Source organism: Mus caroli, unplaced genomic scaffold, assembly GCF_978045245.1.
Source record: "Mus caroli unplaced genomic scaffold, Mus_caroli_1 scaffold_13, whole genome shotgun sequence".
Taxonomy (NCBI): Eukaryota; Metazoa; Chordata; class Mammalia; order Rodentia; family Muridae; genus Mus; species Mus caroli.
The window spans coordinates 16,701,582-16,719,992 of record NW_028227268.1 but is presented as its reverse complement, the minus strand read 5'-3'; the positions used below and the strand labels follow the sequence as shown (position 1 = coordinate 16,719,992).

At 45.7% G+C, this 18,411-nt stretch overlaps 1 protein-coding gene across 2 annotated transcripts in view; it reads right to left on the bottom strand.

Annotated features, from left to right (window-relative positions):
- Marchf10 (membrane associated ring-CH-type finger 10) overlaps positions 1 to 18,411 on the bottom strand; it is an 89,958-nt gene that overhangs the window by 44,255 nt on the left and 27,292 nt on the right. For both annotated transcript variants that reach the window (XM_021178082.1, XM_021178091.1), the window contains exon 4: positions 5,237 to 5,408. In XM_021178082.1, the coding sequence (XP_021033741.1) occupies positions 5,237 to 5,408 (172 nt within the window). The remainder of the gene's footprint in view (positions 1 to 5,236; positions 5,409 to 18,411) is intronic.

The window sequence follows — 18,411 nt, the reverse complement described above, 5'->3', positions numbered from 1 at the left end:
TATCTGAGTTCTCTTTGATTTCTCTGTTTGCTCTGAGCTACACAACTAACTCACCAAGTTCTCTCAGGCTTACATCCTTAAACATTGCAATCCCTCTGTCCTAGCTTCATTTCTGCTGCTATAATAAAATACCCTGAAACAATGTAGTGCAAAAAGGGTTCATTTTAGCCCACACATCCAGGTTACAGTCCATAACTGCAGGGAAGCGAGCGACCGGGCAGGAGCTCCAGGCAGACGACCTCATCATCCATAGTCAAGGGCAGAGAGGGATGAATGGACACATGCTCACTTGGATGCTTACTTATGCTTAGCTCAGCCTCACTCTTATACAGTTCAGGACCCAGTGCCTAGGGAATGGTGCCTCTCATAGGGGGCAGAGTCTTTCCACATCAAGACAGCCCTCCACAGACACACCTACAGGTCAACCTGACTCAGACAACCCTCACTGAGACCAAGGTGGCAGCCAGTTCATGTCTTCTCTGTTTTCTTGGTGTTTGTTCCAGGTAAAGCAGTTCTCATTCCTCCCTGGACCCACAGACCCTCGGAATGTGCCACAGGGAATGGTCCCTGGCTGCATCTGGCTTCCCTTGGTTGCCTGACCAGTCTCTTCTTCATATTGTAGCTACTATCAGTGTGAAACTTAGCAGCCTGGCTGTATTCCTAAACATGCTGGGTAAATGGGCGACCTCACTGACAAACCAATACACTTAAAAGCTTTTTATAACCAGGTCACAATGCCTCTCACATCTCAAGTGAAAGTTTCTTTGGCCAAGCACTGTCCTCACAGAGCTACGAGGCCTAGAAACACAGACTACACTGGGAGTAGGCTTCATAGGATGGGAGGTTACTGGGGACCAATGTTTCCCTGAGGTATAGACAATACCCAGCAACTTAACCCTACTGTCTCGCTGGTAGAGTAGGCCACACTGCAGCTCCATCACTGAGTTCAGGGAGGTTGCTAACTTAACAGTTGTAGGGCGCTCAAGTAGAGCTGCCATTCTGAGCCCCGAGGTCGAGTAATCAGCGGCAATGGGCTGAGACAGGGCATGCTTTATAAAGCCAGGAGGATTCACTTATGTTGGTTTTGTTGTTGTTGTTGTTGTTTGTTTGATTTTTGTTTTTTTGGGTTTTTTTTTTGTTTATTTTTTTCTGGCTTGGGCAGACTGCTTGGAAAGTTGTTGGGCATCAGCTGGACTTGCTGAGAAACCCATTAACGTTGGCCTTTCTGAGAAAATCTTCAATAGCATTTACTTGCAAGGCAAATTATGAAGATTTAGGATTTGCCCTGAGACTTCCACACTGCTCTTTAAATAAACATTCCTAATCCAAAGCCAACCACATCTATTTTAGACTTTTATCTTTTGAAACCTAAATTCACTGCTTTCCTGAGTTTTACAAGAACAGGTCTCCAAGATAAGGCACGGTAAGACGAGCTAGGCCTGGCCCCTCCTACCTCTCTGAATCCCGTACTGACTACACGTTGAACTGAATGATAAGTGAGGGGCATTTCCGGACGCTTGTCTTTGTTCTAAAGGGCACGGTTTTGGAAGCAGGCTCCCAGGACCGGGAACATAACCAGAGGGGCTTCAGCTCAGGCTCCAGGTTAACAGGGAGCAGGGGCAGGTTCAGTGGCTGCCTGCAGGCCTGACCCTGGGGTAGAGAGAGCTGCAGGGCAGCAGGTACCAGAACCCCCTCATCACAATGACCTCTGGGTGCCTTTCTGTCCTGGGAAGGAGACACAGCTCTTTTCCAAGCCAGGCTGGGACTGAGGAAGGTCTTGGGAGCCCCACAGTTTCCTGTGGGCCCTGTGCTGTCCCTGGGCTCCTGGGGTCTGCTGAGTGCTCTTGGTCCCACAGAGTTCTGAGCTCTTGTGCAACCCTGCCAGGCCCATTTTCCATTCTACACCAGGGTTCACCTTGAAGGAGAACTGTTGGGTCCAATCCATGTGAGACCCTGCTGCGCCTTGACACCCTGCCTAAACTTTCCATGTCTTGTTGGAGATAACGGTTATCTCAGGCTTGGGGAATGAAGTCTGGTTATCTATCTTCTCCTATTTGATGTTTTGCTGTGGAAGTTCAGAATGTAGTAAAAGTCTATGTGAGAGATTACTTAATTTTTCTTTGAGATCTATTCTACTTTATTGTGTATGAGCCATCTGCACGTGCAAATGTGCACCAATGCATATGCATGCCTGGTGCCCAGAGGGGTCAGAGGGGGTGCTAGTGGCCCCTGGAATTGAAGTTATAGATGACTATGAGCCACCACTTAGGCCCTGGCTATCAAACCCAGGTCCTCCGCAAAAGTAACAAGTGCTTCTAAACACTGGGTGAACTCTCCAGCCCCTTGTGAGGGAGTTCTGAAGATACACCTTCAATTTTTATGAAGATAATAAATCCACTGGGGAGAGGAAAGAACAAATGTTAGGCCCGGGTTTTCGGGTCAGTGCTCCTTACCATCGACTCTCCTGTGCTAGATGACGTAACGCCACCCTCTGCTGAGAGGTCAGCACTGTGTAACAGCAGAGTATGTATTTCTCACTGAGCCTTTACGTTTTACCCAGCACACCGATTCTGTTATTACCCCCTCGTCCCTCCAGTTTACAGATGACAAAGCTGAGGAACAGAGAAGCTCCTTGCCAAAAGATCTATAATGAATAAGAAGTGGGGGCCTGGGTGAGAGTTCAGGCATGTGGTCTCCTAAGCACTGTCCCATGAGCAGCGGGTACCACTATCCCGAGAGGGAGGGCCGAAACGGAGCACTGGGGGGCAGCCGTGTGGGACACACGACTTCCTTTGGGCAGCCTGTAGGGAACAGTGAGAACATGGGGTCTTCTCCGTGAGACATTTATTTGGAGAAGGCACAGACTGGGCTTAGGCTATCGGCCGCCATGTCTGGGTTGCTAATACAGCTCATGAACTTCTAGGATGGAGATACAGGTTGGTGTCATGCCGAGGTATGGGAAAGCAAGCCAAATTCTCCAGCTACATTTTACATTTGGGAAAGCCTGGCATAATACAGCACAGAAGGAGGGCTAACCTGGAAGGCAAATGTCACAGAGGGGTTTCTCTGTGTCCTGGGCCCTTATCTTGCTTAAATCTGAGGCGGAAATTATGTCATGCCAACTTTGGCTCACCCCTAAATTCTCTAGAAGTGTGAAGCAGGAAACTGGATTCAGCTGGTGAACTAGATCAGCATCCAGATAATCCAGGAACCAAATCCTCTTTTCTGTCATAGCAGGTATTTACCTGAATTAAACCACGCACTGTCGCTAGCCCCCAGTTCCCAGTTTTTCCTCAACAGACTCAGGTTAAAACTTTAAGCTTTCACCTTGTGAGGCTAATTAGAAATCGGAAGAGCCAACACTCATTAAACCACTGGTTCCTACCCACCAGTGATCTGTTCTTGCCTAACTTTCTTTTTTTCCTTGTCCTCTTCTTGTTGAGGCAAGGTCTTTACTATGTGACCCAGGCTGTTCTTGAATTTGGGATCCAACTTGGGACCCAGTCTTAGCCTCTTTCTCTCTTGTCCTTTTAATCTGAGGCCCTGTGCATGGTAGTTAACACTCTGGGCTATGGGTGGGATTGGCAGGCAGGGGTTGGATTGGGGTGGGGGGAGGGGCTACATCTCAGATTGCTGTACCCTCTCACTCAGTCTCCATGGCACTGATATTAACCTCCAAATCCCTGGGCTGGCTGGGCAGCCAGCCCCCCAGCCTGCTTATAGCCCTATAGGTCTTGAGTTCTGCCTAGAATATAACAGGAAGATAAAGATGGTAGCTTGAAAACACATTTGCTATGTCAGATCTGCTGTTTAGTGAAAAAAGATCTCCTTTCATCAACTTGGATCTCTTGCCTAAACCCTGGCGGGTTTCAGCCTGATCATTCTTCAAGTTTGATGTTTTATAGAATGGAACGTGAATTAATTCCCTGTCTGTCAGTATTGTGAGTTCCACACAGAGCTTGCTCAGTCTGAAAAACATCTGTATTATTAATCAGACAACCCAAATCACAGAGTGGACCTCAAAGGTTCATTTTAATGACTTTTATCCACAGATGACAAAGCAGACAGCTACCAGGGTTTTAGTGAGAAGGCTAACTACATGGAGTTGCATGATTTGAGCTCACCCTCAGAGTATAGCGGTTAAAACCCAACCTCAAGTCAATATAGTATTTGCAGAGTGACCTCACTTGCGCTCTACTCTAGCCTTAAGATAGTTGAATTAAAACCCTAATTTCTATTAAGTCTTTCAAATGAGAAGTTGACTTGAAGCATCCCCATGTCTCCCCCCAACCCCCGCAGCCGCCCCCCCACACACACACAATGAAATAAGGAGCAGCAGTTGGCGCTTTGCCCAAGAGGACAGCACTTTAGAAGTCAATTTGGTCTTGACTTCATTAACGAATGTGGGTGGTTAAGCTGAGTGAAAGGTGCCATTTTCTACACATGCATTCCGACTTAACCAGACCAGTGGTTGCAAGACAGCGCTACTGAGGATTAGGAAGAAGCTGTGATTGGGATTTTAATGACTTGCGTGCTATTTGCTATTTACGAATTGAATTCTTCAGCAGTTAAGTTTGGCTCCTTTCCCAGGAGGCAGACCTTTCTGCCTAGTTACCCCAATTGGCATGTGGTTCCCAGAGGATGCAGTTTTGTCCCACAGATGTTGCCTTTGATGGGAGGAGCCTGAGGCATTCTAAACTTTCCCTCCATTTGAGCTTCCTGTTAGATGGTATGAATCTCTCCTGCCCCAAACAGAGGACTGGCCTTTGCTTCAAAGGCAGCATAAGAGTGAATTATTTACCAAATCACACAAAAGGGAGGATTTATCAAGTTCCCTTTCTCCCTGAGAGGACAACCCCAGGACTGGGGGACTTTATTACTCTTGCTCTCAGCTGTAAATGATGTCATTCGGATGCTTTTGAAAGCTCTTCTTGCCTTAGTAATAAAACTTGATACCTGGGGCCAAATGCCTTTATCACCTCCACCGTCCCCACCACAGAAGAGCTGTGGCAGAAGAACAAGAGGCAGCATTTATAAGGAAGAGCACAGGATGTGGAGGGTTGGGCCTGAAGATATGGGAGCATATTCTACTGAGAAATCAATTTTGTACAGGCTCATTGGCCTCCCAAGACCTAACTGGGTACTTGGCAAGCCCTAGATTAGTTAACCCCACCTGTTTGTTGTGATTGTTAAGACTGGGATGTTGGCAGTGGATCTCAGCAAGGAAGCCACTCACCTGGAGAGGGTTTGCTGGGGCTCACTTTCTCCGACTTCTTTAGTGTCATGGTGCCTTTGTGTTTCTGCTTGACAGATGTTTGGTCAATGGCTGGAAGTCTGGGCTCATACTTAGCCGAAGATGTCTTGGTAGATAATCTTGCTTCACTGTGAGAATCCTCCTCACAGGAACTCTGTGGAAAATGGAAGAGGCGTGAGTGCCAGTGGCTGGGCCCAGAAGCAGGACATGTGGGTATTGCTGGGCCCTTCAGCGTCCCCCTCCCTCCGAGGGATCTTGTGTTTGTCACTGGGCTGGCTCTGTGGTCAGGGAGATTTTGATGGGTCAGGACTACCAGCTTCGACCTAACAGCGAAGCTGATGACTCTTGTCATGCTTGAGGAGACTGCATTTCTGAGTCTGTTGCTGGAGCATAAGCATATTATGAATACGCTTCTGACCATTACGTAATTTGATGACCAATAAACAGCTCATGCTCAAGGCTATATATGAAAGGAGGTGCTTTTAAACCAGTGAGTTTAAATTGTTTGCTGTTTGATATTTGCACCGTCTTGAAGAAGGCGAGGGAAATGTTCCTTATGCTGACTTGTGTGCTTGACAATGAAAAAGAAATTTAGATTGTGTAGCGGGAATGATTAAGTCAGACCTCAGTTTCAGTCATCCAAATTATTGCACAAGACAGATGGGTCTCCTAAGACGTCCCCTCCAGTCAGTCTTCTACAAAGAAGTCAGCCCTAAATCCACACAAGGACACGTCACAATTTATATAGCGCTCAACCCAGGTGTACAGATGAAATAACAATTATCCAAACATTCAGCAGTTTTACGAGTCCCCATCAAAGAAATGATACCAAGGATGTAAATGACAGTCAGGACCCTGGCTCCAAGGGTGATTTGAGTACAGCTTTGTGGCTTCAGGCATGTTCTGCGAGACCATGCCTTCTGTCACAAGCAAAACCTAAGGGGTTTTCCCACCTTTGGCTCCCGGGAGGTTCTCCTGTGTGGTGCATTAGTTCAGCACTAGAAAATTCTCTGAAAATGTGGCGCTTCTCAGGCATGCAATGCCAAGCTAACAATCCCTGGCACCTCCCCAGCGGTGGTGGTTCGTATTGATCTTGTCATTATTGCTGACACGTGTGGTGTTTTTTCATTTCAGTGGCTCCTGACTCAGGAAAACACACTGAATAGCTTTGAATTACTGGGTGCAACATAAGAGAAACAGGACTCTATAAAACATTTCCACGTGTCAGTCTTCTGGGACGAAGTCTGTATGTCCACAGGTGGACAGATCGTTGTTTTCCATGAGGACAAATCTTATTTTAAAACTTAGGTTTTGGATGTGGCTTTCAAACAAATAGTTATTGTTGCTCCATCCATTATTGGGAGACAGGCCACCCTCAGATAAAGGGACAGAGAGAGGGGACAGCATAATGAATCAACTGTTCTCACTCCTCTTTCAGTTCTGTGACTTAATAGAAATCTTTGAAAATGATTCTGAAATGTCAAAGATGAATCATGAGGTCATTTCTGAACACGAGATGAGTTCTCTATTCGCAGCAAAGTGGGTGTTTGGCAAATTTTAATTCTGAGGCTGGAGACTGTCATTATGACTGGGTGATGGGAGCCAGAGCAATGGGTTTGGATCCCCAGAAGAGCAGCAGGGAGCCTGGGACAGAAGTTCTTCCCCACACTGTCTGTAGGCTGAGCAGCTCTCTCTCCCCAGGCCTTCCTGGTTCTTTAGCCTGCAATTTCTAGCCTGCAGCAAAGCAATAGCAGCTCCAACTAAGACACCTATATTGCAGCCAGCCTTAGAGGATCCACCCATATCTCCCCAGCAACCCTCTAGCTGGGCTGGAACTCTTTGCTGGCCCCAGGCAGTTGGGACCTGGGAGAGTATGGCAAAGGGCTCTTTACTGGATGGCTGTTAAGCCTGTCCATCCTTCCTCCACCCATTCATTAGACTTCAATTCTTTAAAGTACTGGAGAGGTGAGACAAAGTTTGGTCAATTGCCCTGGGTACTGAGTATATCCTTGTCTGGTTTCTGGTTTCTGGTCCCATTGCCTTACTGCTAGGTGGGCATCATTCTTGAAAGTCCTGAAACTGCCCCTACAAGGGGGTGTTTTTGTTGTTTGGAAATAGAAGATACAATAACAAGGCCTGTGGCGTTCCTGTGTGGTGGTGGTGAACCTTTCCCCTCTTGCCTCATTGAGCAACCTCCAGTCTGTCACTTCATCTTTTAAATTCATATTTAATTTTATTTTTTAGTCTTTGCTAAGGTCCCGTCACACCCTTAGCCATCCTCAGTTGGCTCTGCCATCATGTAGGGAAGGCTTCTCCTTCCAGAGAGAGTGTGAGAGGCTGTAGGAACTGTTCTGTAGGGTCTGGCACTGATGTGTGACACTAAAAGCTCTGGGGCTTCCGGGCAGTGAATCTGGCTCTTACAGCTAGTGACCATGTGACGTGGGGTAAGTTTATTATAGTTCATTAGTTATTATATTTGTATTCCTTGTGTTTCCTCATCTGTGAACAACAGTTCCTACATCTGGGGGTTTCCTGATGATCAAGTGAGATAAGGCTTGCATCCATAACTTACACTGACTAATAACTTACAATAAGTTATAATAACTCTGCATTCGTGTACCACAGTGGACGAGGTCAAGTTCCATGCCCCGTCATTCACTTCCCACCACTTTCAGAACTAGCTAACTACTGGATGTTTGCTACCACCTTGAAACCAAAGCTGAAGGTCCCAGTGAAAGCTAGCCTACTGGATGGATGTCACCCAACCTAGGCCTTGTGAACAGAAGAGAGTCAGTTCCTATACACACACTGGTGTCTTCTACAGACTACAAAATGCACATAGGCATGCCAGCCAGCTGAGATTCATCTAGTCTTAACAAAATATGTTCTAAGTTTTTTTTTCCAGATAGAAAAGTTCTAATGTCAAATATTTTAACAATATCTGGAGATTATCAGAGCAACACTAATACTATTTTTATGTAACATGGATTTCAGAACTGTCTTTTCCTGTTATAATTTTGAGATTTACAGTTCCATTTCTTCGCCATATGTTCCTAAGTTGAAATGTCACATGAAGGTGGAGGCACACCCCACTGCTGTTTTCTTCTGGGGTAGGAAACCGGCTCTGTCTTTCAAAGTCAAAAACCAAACCATTGAAAGACCAACCAACCAAACAAACACTATAACAAAAACCCTGCCTATGCCAGGGTACTTTAACATTGAGAACTTGATGTCTTAATAAAGCCGTGTTAACTCATATAAATCTATTGACAAACTATTTCTAGGGTGTAATTAATTGCAGATTTAAGGTTTTTCCAGATAATCACCAACTAGCTCTTCTGGCACATAATAAAGTAGAAGATCACACCAGCATCTTCTGAAGTCCAGAGAAAGGCTAATTAGGGAAGGTCAATGCCAGTTGTTGGGGAACAACTTAGTCACAGAACGGCTTTTTATTTATTTGTTTATCTTTCCCTCCTTCCTCCCTTCTCGCCCTCCTTTTCCCATGCTATGTTGGGGCCACGCAGCTCTACCACTGAGCTACACACTTTTAGCTCTAACTTCACTTGGCAACATATGAAGGTTTCAAACCAGAGCTCCTGGAAGATGGAAGCCCCAGGGCAGGAGAGGCATGGGGAAGCACTTCCCCCAGCGTGCACGAGGGAGTAGAAGACCTGGCATTACTGGACATGAAGTGAGGCGACAACAAGTAGCATGGTCACAAGATTTGTAGACTCAAGCAGCCAGGGATGGAAGAGCCTTGGTGCTATTTTCCAAGATCTAGGGAATTGGTTCTCACTAGTCCACCCCTCCATCCCTCCCTGGAGCCATGGGGGCGAGGGCTGACAGATGTGCACCCAGCCAGGTTTTGCCATGTGCTGGTGACTGAACTATGTGATCCTATGTGGCTTTGAATTCACAGAGATCTTTTTGACTCTGCCTTCCAATTTCCGGGATTAAAGGCCCATATCACCACATGCAGCCAGGTGTGTGTGTGTGTGTGTGTGTGGTGTAGGTCAAAGGGCAACTCTTTAGTCCCTCTTCTTCTGCTGTGAATTCTGAGGATTACATTCAGTTTATCACCTACTGAGCTGAGCAGTCACTGGTTGTGGTAGGGACAGGCTCTGTATGGCACTGCAGTGGCCCTAGAGATTGGCCTGGGGTTGGGTGTTTCTCAGGTGTAGGTAGGTCTGCTATGATGTGTTTCCCATCTTTTGTTTCAGCTAAGAGGTCCTTCTGAGGAAGGAGACTCAGCCATCAAATGGAAGTCCCCCCTTCAAAAAACTTTTTACTCAACCTGCCAGTGCACAGAACAGTGGAAGGAGACTGAAAAGCATTAGTGGCACCTGATGGTCTCTGGGAGGGGGAGGGGAAGGGAGAGGGAGAGGAGGGAAGGGGGAGGGGAGTAATTTTGATCTGGGGCTCAAAGTTCCATCTGGGCTGCAGCCAGGTGTGGATGGGGGAAGGAAACTGCCATGGTCGGGTTCTAGGGTCCTGAGCAGAGGGCAGAGGAGGAGGAGGAGCCAGAGCAGAGGGTAGAGGAGGAGGATGGGCCGGATTTTGAGCAGTTCTGATATCCAAGCAGAGGTGTTGGAGTCAGTGAGAATGAATCCCGTCCATGGAGCCATTTCTGAGTGGAGAGCAATGTTGATTTTTTTTAAAAAAAGGATTTATTTATTTATTCTATGTAAGTACACTGTAGCTGTCTTCAAAAAGAGGGGGTCAGATCTCATTACGGATGGTTGTGAGCCACCATGTGGATGCTGGGACTTGAACTCAGGACCTTTGCAAGAGCAGTTAGTGCTCTTAACTGCTGAGCCATCTCACCATCCTGCAATGTTGATTTTATTCCATGTGTTCCTGTCTTTGAGAGAAATCAAGGCATTCTACAAGTGTGCCAGAGAAATCTGTTGTTTTCATAGCTTATTCTTATAAAGCACAATTCTTGCTTTTATTTCTCAAAGAAATATGTACTCATAATGTAGCAAAAGGGAGTAGAATAAAGAAAGAGCTGGGCAATGGTGGCACACACCTTTAAATCCAGCACTTAGGAGGTAGAGGCAGGCTGATCTCTGAATTCCAGGCCCGCCTGGTTTATAGAGTGAGTTCCAGGACACCCAGGACTACAAAAAGAAATCCTATCTGAACTCCCACCCTACCCCTCAAAGAAAAAAAAAACGAAAACAAACAAACAAACAAAATGAACAAACCAAAAAACCAACCAGAAAAAAACAAAACAGCACAACAAAATAGAATTGTATCAGATAGGAGGAGGGGGGATAGGATAGGATTTGGGGGAGGGGTTGAGAATTGGGAAAGGGGATAACATTTGCAATGTAAATAAATAAAATATGCAATTTACACAAAGGAACTCACACAATATGTATTCACTGATAAGTGGATATTAGCCCAAAACTTAGGATACCCAAGATATAAGATACAATTTGTTAAACGCATGAAACTCAAGAAGAATGAAGACCGAAGTGTGGACACTATGCCCCTTCTTAGAATTGGGAACAAAACACCCATGGAAGGAGTTACATAGACAAAGTTTGGAGCTGTGATGAAAGGATGGACCATCTAGAGACTGCCATATCCAGGGATCCATCCCATAATCAGCTTCCAAACGCTGACACCATTACATACACTAGCAAGATTTTGCTGAAAGGACCCAGATAGAGCTGTCTCTTGTGAGACTATGCCGGGGCCTAGCAAACACAGAAGTGGATGCTCACAGTCAGCTATTGGATGGATCACAGGGCTCCCAATGGAGAAGCTAGAGAAAGTATCCAAGGAGCTAAAGGGATATGCAACCCTATAGGGGGAACAACATGATGAACTAACCAGTACCCCGGAGCTCTTGTCTCTAGCTGCATATGTATCGAAAGATGGCCTAGTCGGCCATCACTGGAAAGAGAGGCCCATTGGACTTGCAAACTTTATATGCCCCAATACAGGGGAATGCCAGGGCCAAAAGAATGGGAATGGGTGGGTAGGGAAGTGGGGGGGGAAATGGGGGACTTTTGGGATAGCATTGGAAATGTAATTGAGGAAAATACGTAATAAAAAATATTTAAAAAAATATGCAATTTAAAAAAAAGAGAACTGTATTATACAGTTTCACTCAGCAGAGCACTACAGCAGTATATAGACCTTTGCATCTATGTCTGTTTTTTTGGTCTCGCTATGTAGCTCTGCTTGTCCTAGAACCCACTATGGAACTCACAGAGATTCCCTCTGCCTTTTGAGTACTGAGATTAAAGGCATAAGCCACCACACCCAGTTTATCAGAACCCTTCATGGTATACTTCCTATTAACACATTATTTCCCCACTAAGCCACAAACTACTTCTCTGACAAAAAAAAAAATAGTTCCATAATATTATCTAATATAAAGAGCATATTCAAACCTATGTGTGTCACAATGTCTTTTCAGATTGTCATCTTGGAATGATGGTTGAACTTTCATGGCAAGTTATGTCCCTTTAGTCCCTTAGTGTAGAGTAAGTCTCTGCCCTTTTTTTTTTTTTTTTTAGTTTTGACCATTTTGAAGCAGTACAGCCAAGCTGCCTCACACAGTATCTTCTGGGTGTTTCCCGATAACCAAATCCAATTCCATCCTTTGGGATATTCATAGGCGATGTGATATCTTTTTTTTTTTTTTTTTTTTTTTTTTTTTGGTAACACCAGAGCCGCAGTCACACTGTTGGGTTGCCCAAATACGGCCACCTCTATGATGTCTCGAGAAAGCCAGACGATCAGAACTCTCCAAGTGAGAAGCCTATTTCTGCTTTGTAGTTTGCCGTTGACTGGGGAGTGCTTCTTTGACACTTTGGAATAGCCTAGTCTGTTTCTAAACTTCATCTCCCCAGTGATTTTAGCCTCTTTTGATATGCCTTGCCAAGATATATACTTATATTAAGGTAGCAAAAATGGTTTTATAATTCTATACTTCTTCCCCAATTACTAGTTACTTTTCTTCTTAAAAAGGTGTTTCCTGGGGATCAGTTGGAAGGAGATTGCTATGCAAATGTGAGGAGTTGAATTCAAATCCCCAGCACCCACAGATAAAACTGTGTGTGATAGTGTGTTGTGCAACCCAAGAGCAGGGACTGGGGACAGAGACAATTGGCTCCTAGAGTTTGCTGGAGAGCCAGCTTGGGTGATCAGTGAATCCAGGGACTGGGAGAAACCTGGACTCTAAGAACAGTGGAAGGAGGTTGATCTCTGACACTGAATTCTGGCCTCCAAACACACATGTCCCCCAAACTCAAGTGTGTCCACAAACACACACAGACAAAGGCAGACAGATAGACACACAGAGACAAAGGCAGACACATACACACAGACAAAGGCAGGCAGGCAGACAGGCAGACAGACAGACAGACAGACAGACAGACACAGACACAGTGCTCCCTTGGGGCTGAGGCGATCGCTTTGTAAAGTGTGTGTTGAACAAGCATGAGAACCTGAGTTCAGAGCCACAGCACCCATAAAAAGCCAAGCACAGGGAGTGCTAGAGACCTGGAGATATGGAGAAACCTTGGGAAGGTCTGCCATCAGTTTAGCCAATCTTTGAAATCCAGTGAAAGATGCAAAAGATAAGTCAGAGAAACAATTGAGGAAGATATCCACTAACCTCTGCCTCCACATGCATGTGAGCACACATGTGCATGCCCCCCCACGTGTGCACATGCGTGCACACTGCCCTCCCCCCCCTCCCCCACGGCTAGGTGCTTATTTACAATGCGGTCTTTATGTTTCATTCAGTCCTATCAAAATTTTGATGCTTAAATTTTTGTATCTAAAACGGGAAGTGAGGCCAGCATATGACTCAGCGGGTAAAGGTGGCAAGCCTGACGAGCTGAATTCATTCCGACACCCACATGGTACGAGCAGAGAGCCAGCATCCCAAAGCTGTCCTCTGACCGCCTCACGTGTGCTTTGGCATGCTCCCAGCCGCAAACATAAAACATTAAATTGAAAATGGTGAGTGAGAGCCCACCACTTTTACTGTCTTTTTAGTACTCCTTGGCTTTCTAGTACAACAAAACGTTAGAGTCCATCTTGGGTCTTTAAGAAGAGGAAGGCATGAACGCTTCTAGGTATGTTGGAGAAGGCTTATTGCAGATATGAGGGAGAATGCAGAGAGGGGCAGAGACAGAGACATCTGGGAGAGTTCAGAGAGAACATGGCCAGACTGAGCTGGGCCATGTGAGGGGTGCGGGTGGGGGCAAGAAAGGAGCTGCCCACCAAGAGGGGCAGCCTGGGCCAAGAGACTGAGTTATATAGGGGCCAGAGACGCTGGGGGAAGGGAAAGCCCAGCACAGTGCCTGGGCTGGATAGTTCAAGGTAAGGGGTAGGAATGTGCTAAGGTACTGGAGGATCCTGTAACAGGTAGGGACTATGGGATGCTGGGAGTACACTTTGGTATGCTAATAGGTATCTCAGCCATTTGTTCCAGGTTTGAGACCTAAGAGACCTTGCCTGCCTTTGATATTTCCCAAGAAACACTAATCCTTTTTGTCTGAGAATGCTTTGTACATTTTTTGGGTTTTTTTTTTGTTTGTTTGTTTGTTTTGAGACAGGGTTTCATGTAGTCCTGGCTGGCCACAAACTTCCCAAGTGCTGTAATCACAGGCCTCCCCCATGACACCTGGCTTGAGAAGGCTATTAGAAAACGAGGATCAAAAGTTCAAAACCAAGCTGGGCGTGGTGGCGCACGCCTTTAATCCCAGCATTCGGGAGGCAGAGGCAGGCGGATTTCTGAGTTCGAGGCCAACCTGGTCTACAAAGTGAGTTCCAGGTCAGCCAGGGCTACACAGAGAAACCCTGTCTCGAAAAATCAAAAAAAAAAAAAAAAAAAAAAAAGTTCAAAACCAGCCTTGGCAATGTAGCAAGACTGCTTCAAAAGAGCAAGGAATAAAAGAGAAAAGGAAAGGGGTGGTGTGTGTGTGTGTGTGGGGGGGGGGACGACCAGATGTAATCCATGGCTGCTCAGTGACATTGTTTATAATTCCTTTCTTTGGAATAAATTAGAAATGTATATCTTTAAAAAAAATCATGAACTCACAGCAATAGTTCTAATTAAAAATCAACACTATAGACTTTCTTTTATATTTCTATCTGCCTATTTAAAATCGTCACTCTTTAATTATATTACTGTGCTGATTCATTTGTCTCGTTCTGCAATAAATGTGAAATATTTCCCAGATTATGATACAAACCTGACTCAGAATAAATCTCCAAGATACAACTTATGGATTCTCCGTGGCCCTTTGTCTTTAGGATCTATTGCTCCATGGATGAATGTCATAATTCTTTCATTGGCCGTGCCGAAGGCTTCCAAGCTTTCCCTAAGAGAAGCTGCGCTGTGCAGAGCATTTACGTGGCTCTTTAGTTAAACCCTTAAGCTCCTGAAAGTGGGAATTTATCTCACCAGATTAAAAGCAGCACAAAGATTTAAAATTCTTTTTGTTCCTAAATCATCCTCAAGAAGCGCACGGCAGCGACGTCCACGAGGACGGCCCCTCCTGTGCAACTTTTATAAACACCGTCTTAAAATCAAAACGACAGAAGCAAACCATTTTCATTTGGGGATAAGTTTTTAATTTTAATCTGCAACTTTTATGTAATTTACTTTTATCACACAGGTCCATTTATCTAATTTATTTCAAATATATACTCGACCCATTTCTGTTTTAGTTTTGATTTTATATTTTATTTATTTTGTGTGCACACGGGGTGGGGCCATTGTCTCCCTGTTTCTTTCTTTCTTTTCTTTTCTTTTTTTTTGGTTTTGGTTTTGGTTTTTTGAGACAGGGTTTCTCCCTGTAGCCCCGACTATCCTGGAACTCACTCTGTGGATCAGGCTAGCCTCAAACTCAGAGATCCATCTGCCTTTAGACTCCCAACTGCTGGGATTAAAGACATGAGACATTTGCCACCACCACCGATCATCCACCTATTTCTAAATAGGATCTGAGACTATCAAAAAGATGGAATTCAGAGAAGACATTTATTTATTGGTTGGGGTAGCACACATTTTTAATCCCAATACTAGGAAAGTAGAGGCAGGAGAATTGAGGTCACATAATAAGACCCTATTTTAAAAACTTCAAACACAAAACTCCAAAAATAGATTCAAAAGGTGGATCAAGCAAAGTGCTCTCTGATGATGTAGAGGGGTGGTCCCTGGGGCAGGGGTGGGCAGAGGGGGTGGTCTCCGAGGTGGGGCTGACTGGGAAAGGAGACCAGGGGAATGTCTTCGGGTGTCTTAAACTCAATCGGGGCTGGGTGACACAGATCTGTGAACTTGTCAGAACTCACTCATCAAATCTTACTCTAAATTGTATAATTCAACGTAAATAGCTTTTAATCTCTATAAAACTTAAAAGAAAACCACAAAATCCCAATGTAAACTAAAAACTCAAGCAGTCAGCTCTAGCGACATGTTCAAGTGTTTACGTGTGCAGCTCTCTGACAATCGTAGCTAGAGACACGCGGGATGGTCCAGGGGCGTGGGTGGCAGCAGGCCAGCCTTCTTAAAGCTGTGCCCCTCCAACACAATTCCTTCAGTTCATATGGTGTGAACTCCCAACCATAAAGTTACTTTCATTGCTACTTCATAACTGTAATCTTGCTACTGTTATGAATCATACTGTAAGTATCCGTGTTTCCCGATGGTCTAGTTGACTCCTGTGAAAGGGCCATTTGAGTCCCAGAGGTGTCTCAACCACAGGTTGAGAACCAACATACTAGGTGTCTTGCTTCCCTTTCCAGTTGCTGGGGTAAAACACCCTGACAAAAGCAACTTAAGGGAGAAAGGGCTTATTTGGCAAACCTAGTGCTGGAGGCTAGAAGAGGGCTTCGGATCCCGTGAAATTGGATTTACAGATGGTTGTGAGCCTTCTTAAGGAGTAGAAATAGATTGTTGTGATTAAACCATCATTAAAGGGCCGAGAGCAGCATTCTCAACCTGTGGGTCACAACCCCAAAGGGGTTGCATATCATATTTACATTACAATTTATAACAGGAGCAGGATTACAGTTATGAAGTAACAATAAAACAATTTTATGGAATTTGAGGAACTGTAGTAAAGGGTCACAGCCCCAGGAAGATTGAGAACCAGTGGCCTAGGGGTGTGGTTTAAGAGTGTTTACCTTGCAAATTTAAGGAACCTGAGTTCTGTCCCCAGAACCTAAGCAAAATTGCTGGATGTGGTGTGTTTGGTATCCCAATTATGGGGGAGGGGAGACAGGAGAGTCCCTTGGTGTTCAGGCCAGCCAGGCTAGGCTAACTGGTAAGCTTCAGGCCAAAGAGAAACCAGACTCAAAAGACGGGGTGACACCCGAGGTTGTCCTCTGGCCTCCATGTGCATTTGTGTTAAAAGTCATTATTAGTTAAGTTATAAAATTTCAGGGGTCACAAATGGGGAGAGGGGACATGTGACAGACGAGAGAAGAGGGGAGAAAGGTTCTCCTGTAGTCAGGGGAGAAGCAGTCAGAGTTTGGCTGAGGGGCTGGTGGACTGTGTGGCAAGACAGAGAAACCTCAAAGGCCGAGGCCAGTGTGGACCAGGGCCAGGGCGGCAGACACCCTCTGGTTCCACAGGACATGTTAGTTTCAAACAAAGTTTGGTTGGTATTTTAAAAGCCACAGAAGCGGCTTCAGCAGGCATACAGATGGGATTCGCTTGTCAACAACACTCTACCATATTAAGATATGGAAAATGGGATTTGGTGGCAGGTAAGAGAGAAGGAGGACTGGTTGGGAGGCCACTGAAGGAGCTCTGTGGTGACACTAGCTATGCAGATGGATCAAAGTTACATCGTCCTGGTGTAGCAGCTCAGGCCTGTAATCCCGGCACTCAGGAGACTGAGGCAGGAGAATGAGGAGTTTGAGGACAGCTTGGGCCACAGAAACCAAACAACTACCAATAGCAACAAAATTTTACCAGGGAAGTAAGATGTGTAGGACTGACCCTGAACTCAACATGTGGGGAGGGAGATGCGGGGGGGGGGGGGGGGGGAGGGGGAGGGGGAGGCTGTGATCAGCTTGAGGTGTCTTTTTCAGATACCCAAGTAGAGGGAGTGAGACTGCAGTAGAGTTTTAAATCTGGAAATTGAAAGTGGGGTTTGAGCTGGAAGTGTAGGTATGGGAGTCTCTGGTAACTAACCCCTCAACTCTGGCAGTTACAATGTTAAAGATAACTTTAAGAAAGCACACAGAGAGGAGGAGGCTTGGTGAGGCATGAGCTTGGATGGTGACAAGTGACATCTTTACAATCACACTCTACCCATCTCCACCTGCAAGCTAAGCTGCAGGCGCCCAGCCACTGTAGTATGAGCAGGACCTGAGGTTTCTGTCACCCTTGAAAGTCACAGATATTTTCACATCTCAGTACATTTGTTGCGGATGTCTCAAAATACCCTCTTCGCCCATCACTTGTTAACTAACGTGTTAATAAGGAAGCACATACATTACAGAATCACAATCTTCTAAAAATATTTTGATGACTATTTCCATAAAAGTGGTTTCCTTTGAAAGCCTGTGTCTTATTTTATGCCTGAAAACAATTCTGAGTCTAAAGAGTTCACCGTGAGGTCTCTAAGAAAGACCCCGCCCTCCAACCCCAGGTAGAGAGTAAGATTAGAGCCACACCCTGAGGAACCCCAGGATTCAGGAACAGGGTGGAGGAAGATGAGAAGAGGAGAGAAAGATAAAGTGCCTGCAGAGATGGGGAGGAAGCCAGGGCAAGAGTGGCTCTGAGGCTGTCCCCCAGGGGGTGGTACTGTGTGTGTGTGTGTGTGTATGTGTGTGTGTGAGTGTGGCCAGCACCACACAAAGCTGCTCCATGGGGAGATGTGGAAGTCACTTGACAAAGAGCATTTCTGGAGAACGACATGTGTGTGGAAACCAGATTGGAGTGGGCTGAGGAGAGAGGAGGAGGTGGGGAAATGGAGTCAGGCAGTGTAAATAATTCTTTGGGGAGCTTGGGGTGTGAAGGAGAAGTTAGTGGAGGGGAGCGGGGGAAGGAAGGCTGTTCTGTCTCTTTTTAGATCATGACTACATGCTGATGGGAAAGCCCTCTGCAGGGTTGGCTGACGCAAGCAGCAGGGAAGGGCTGGACACGAGTGGGGGGATCCTAAGCACGG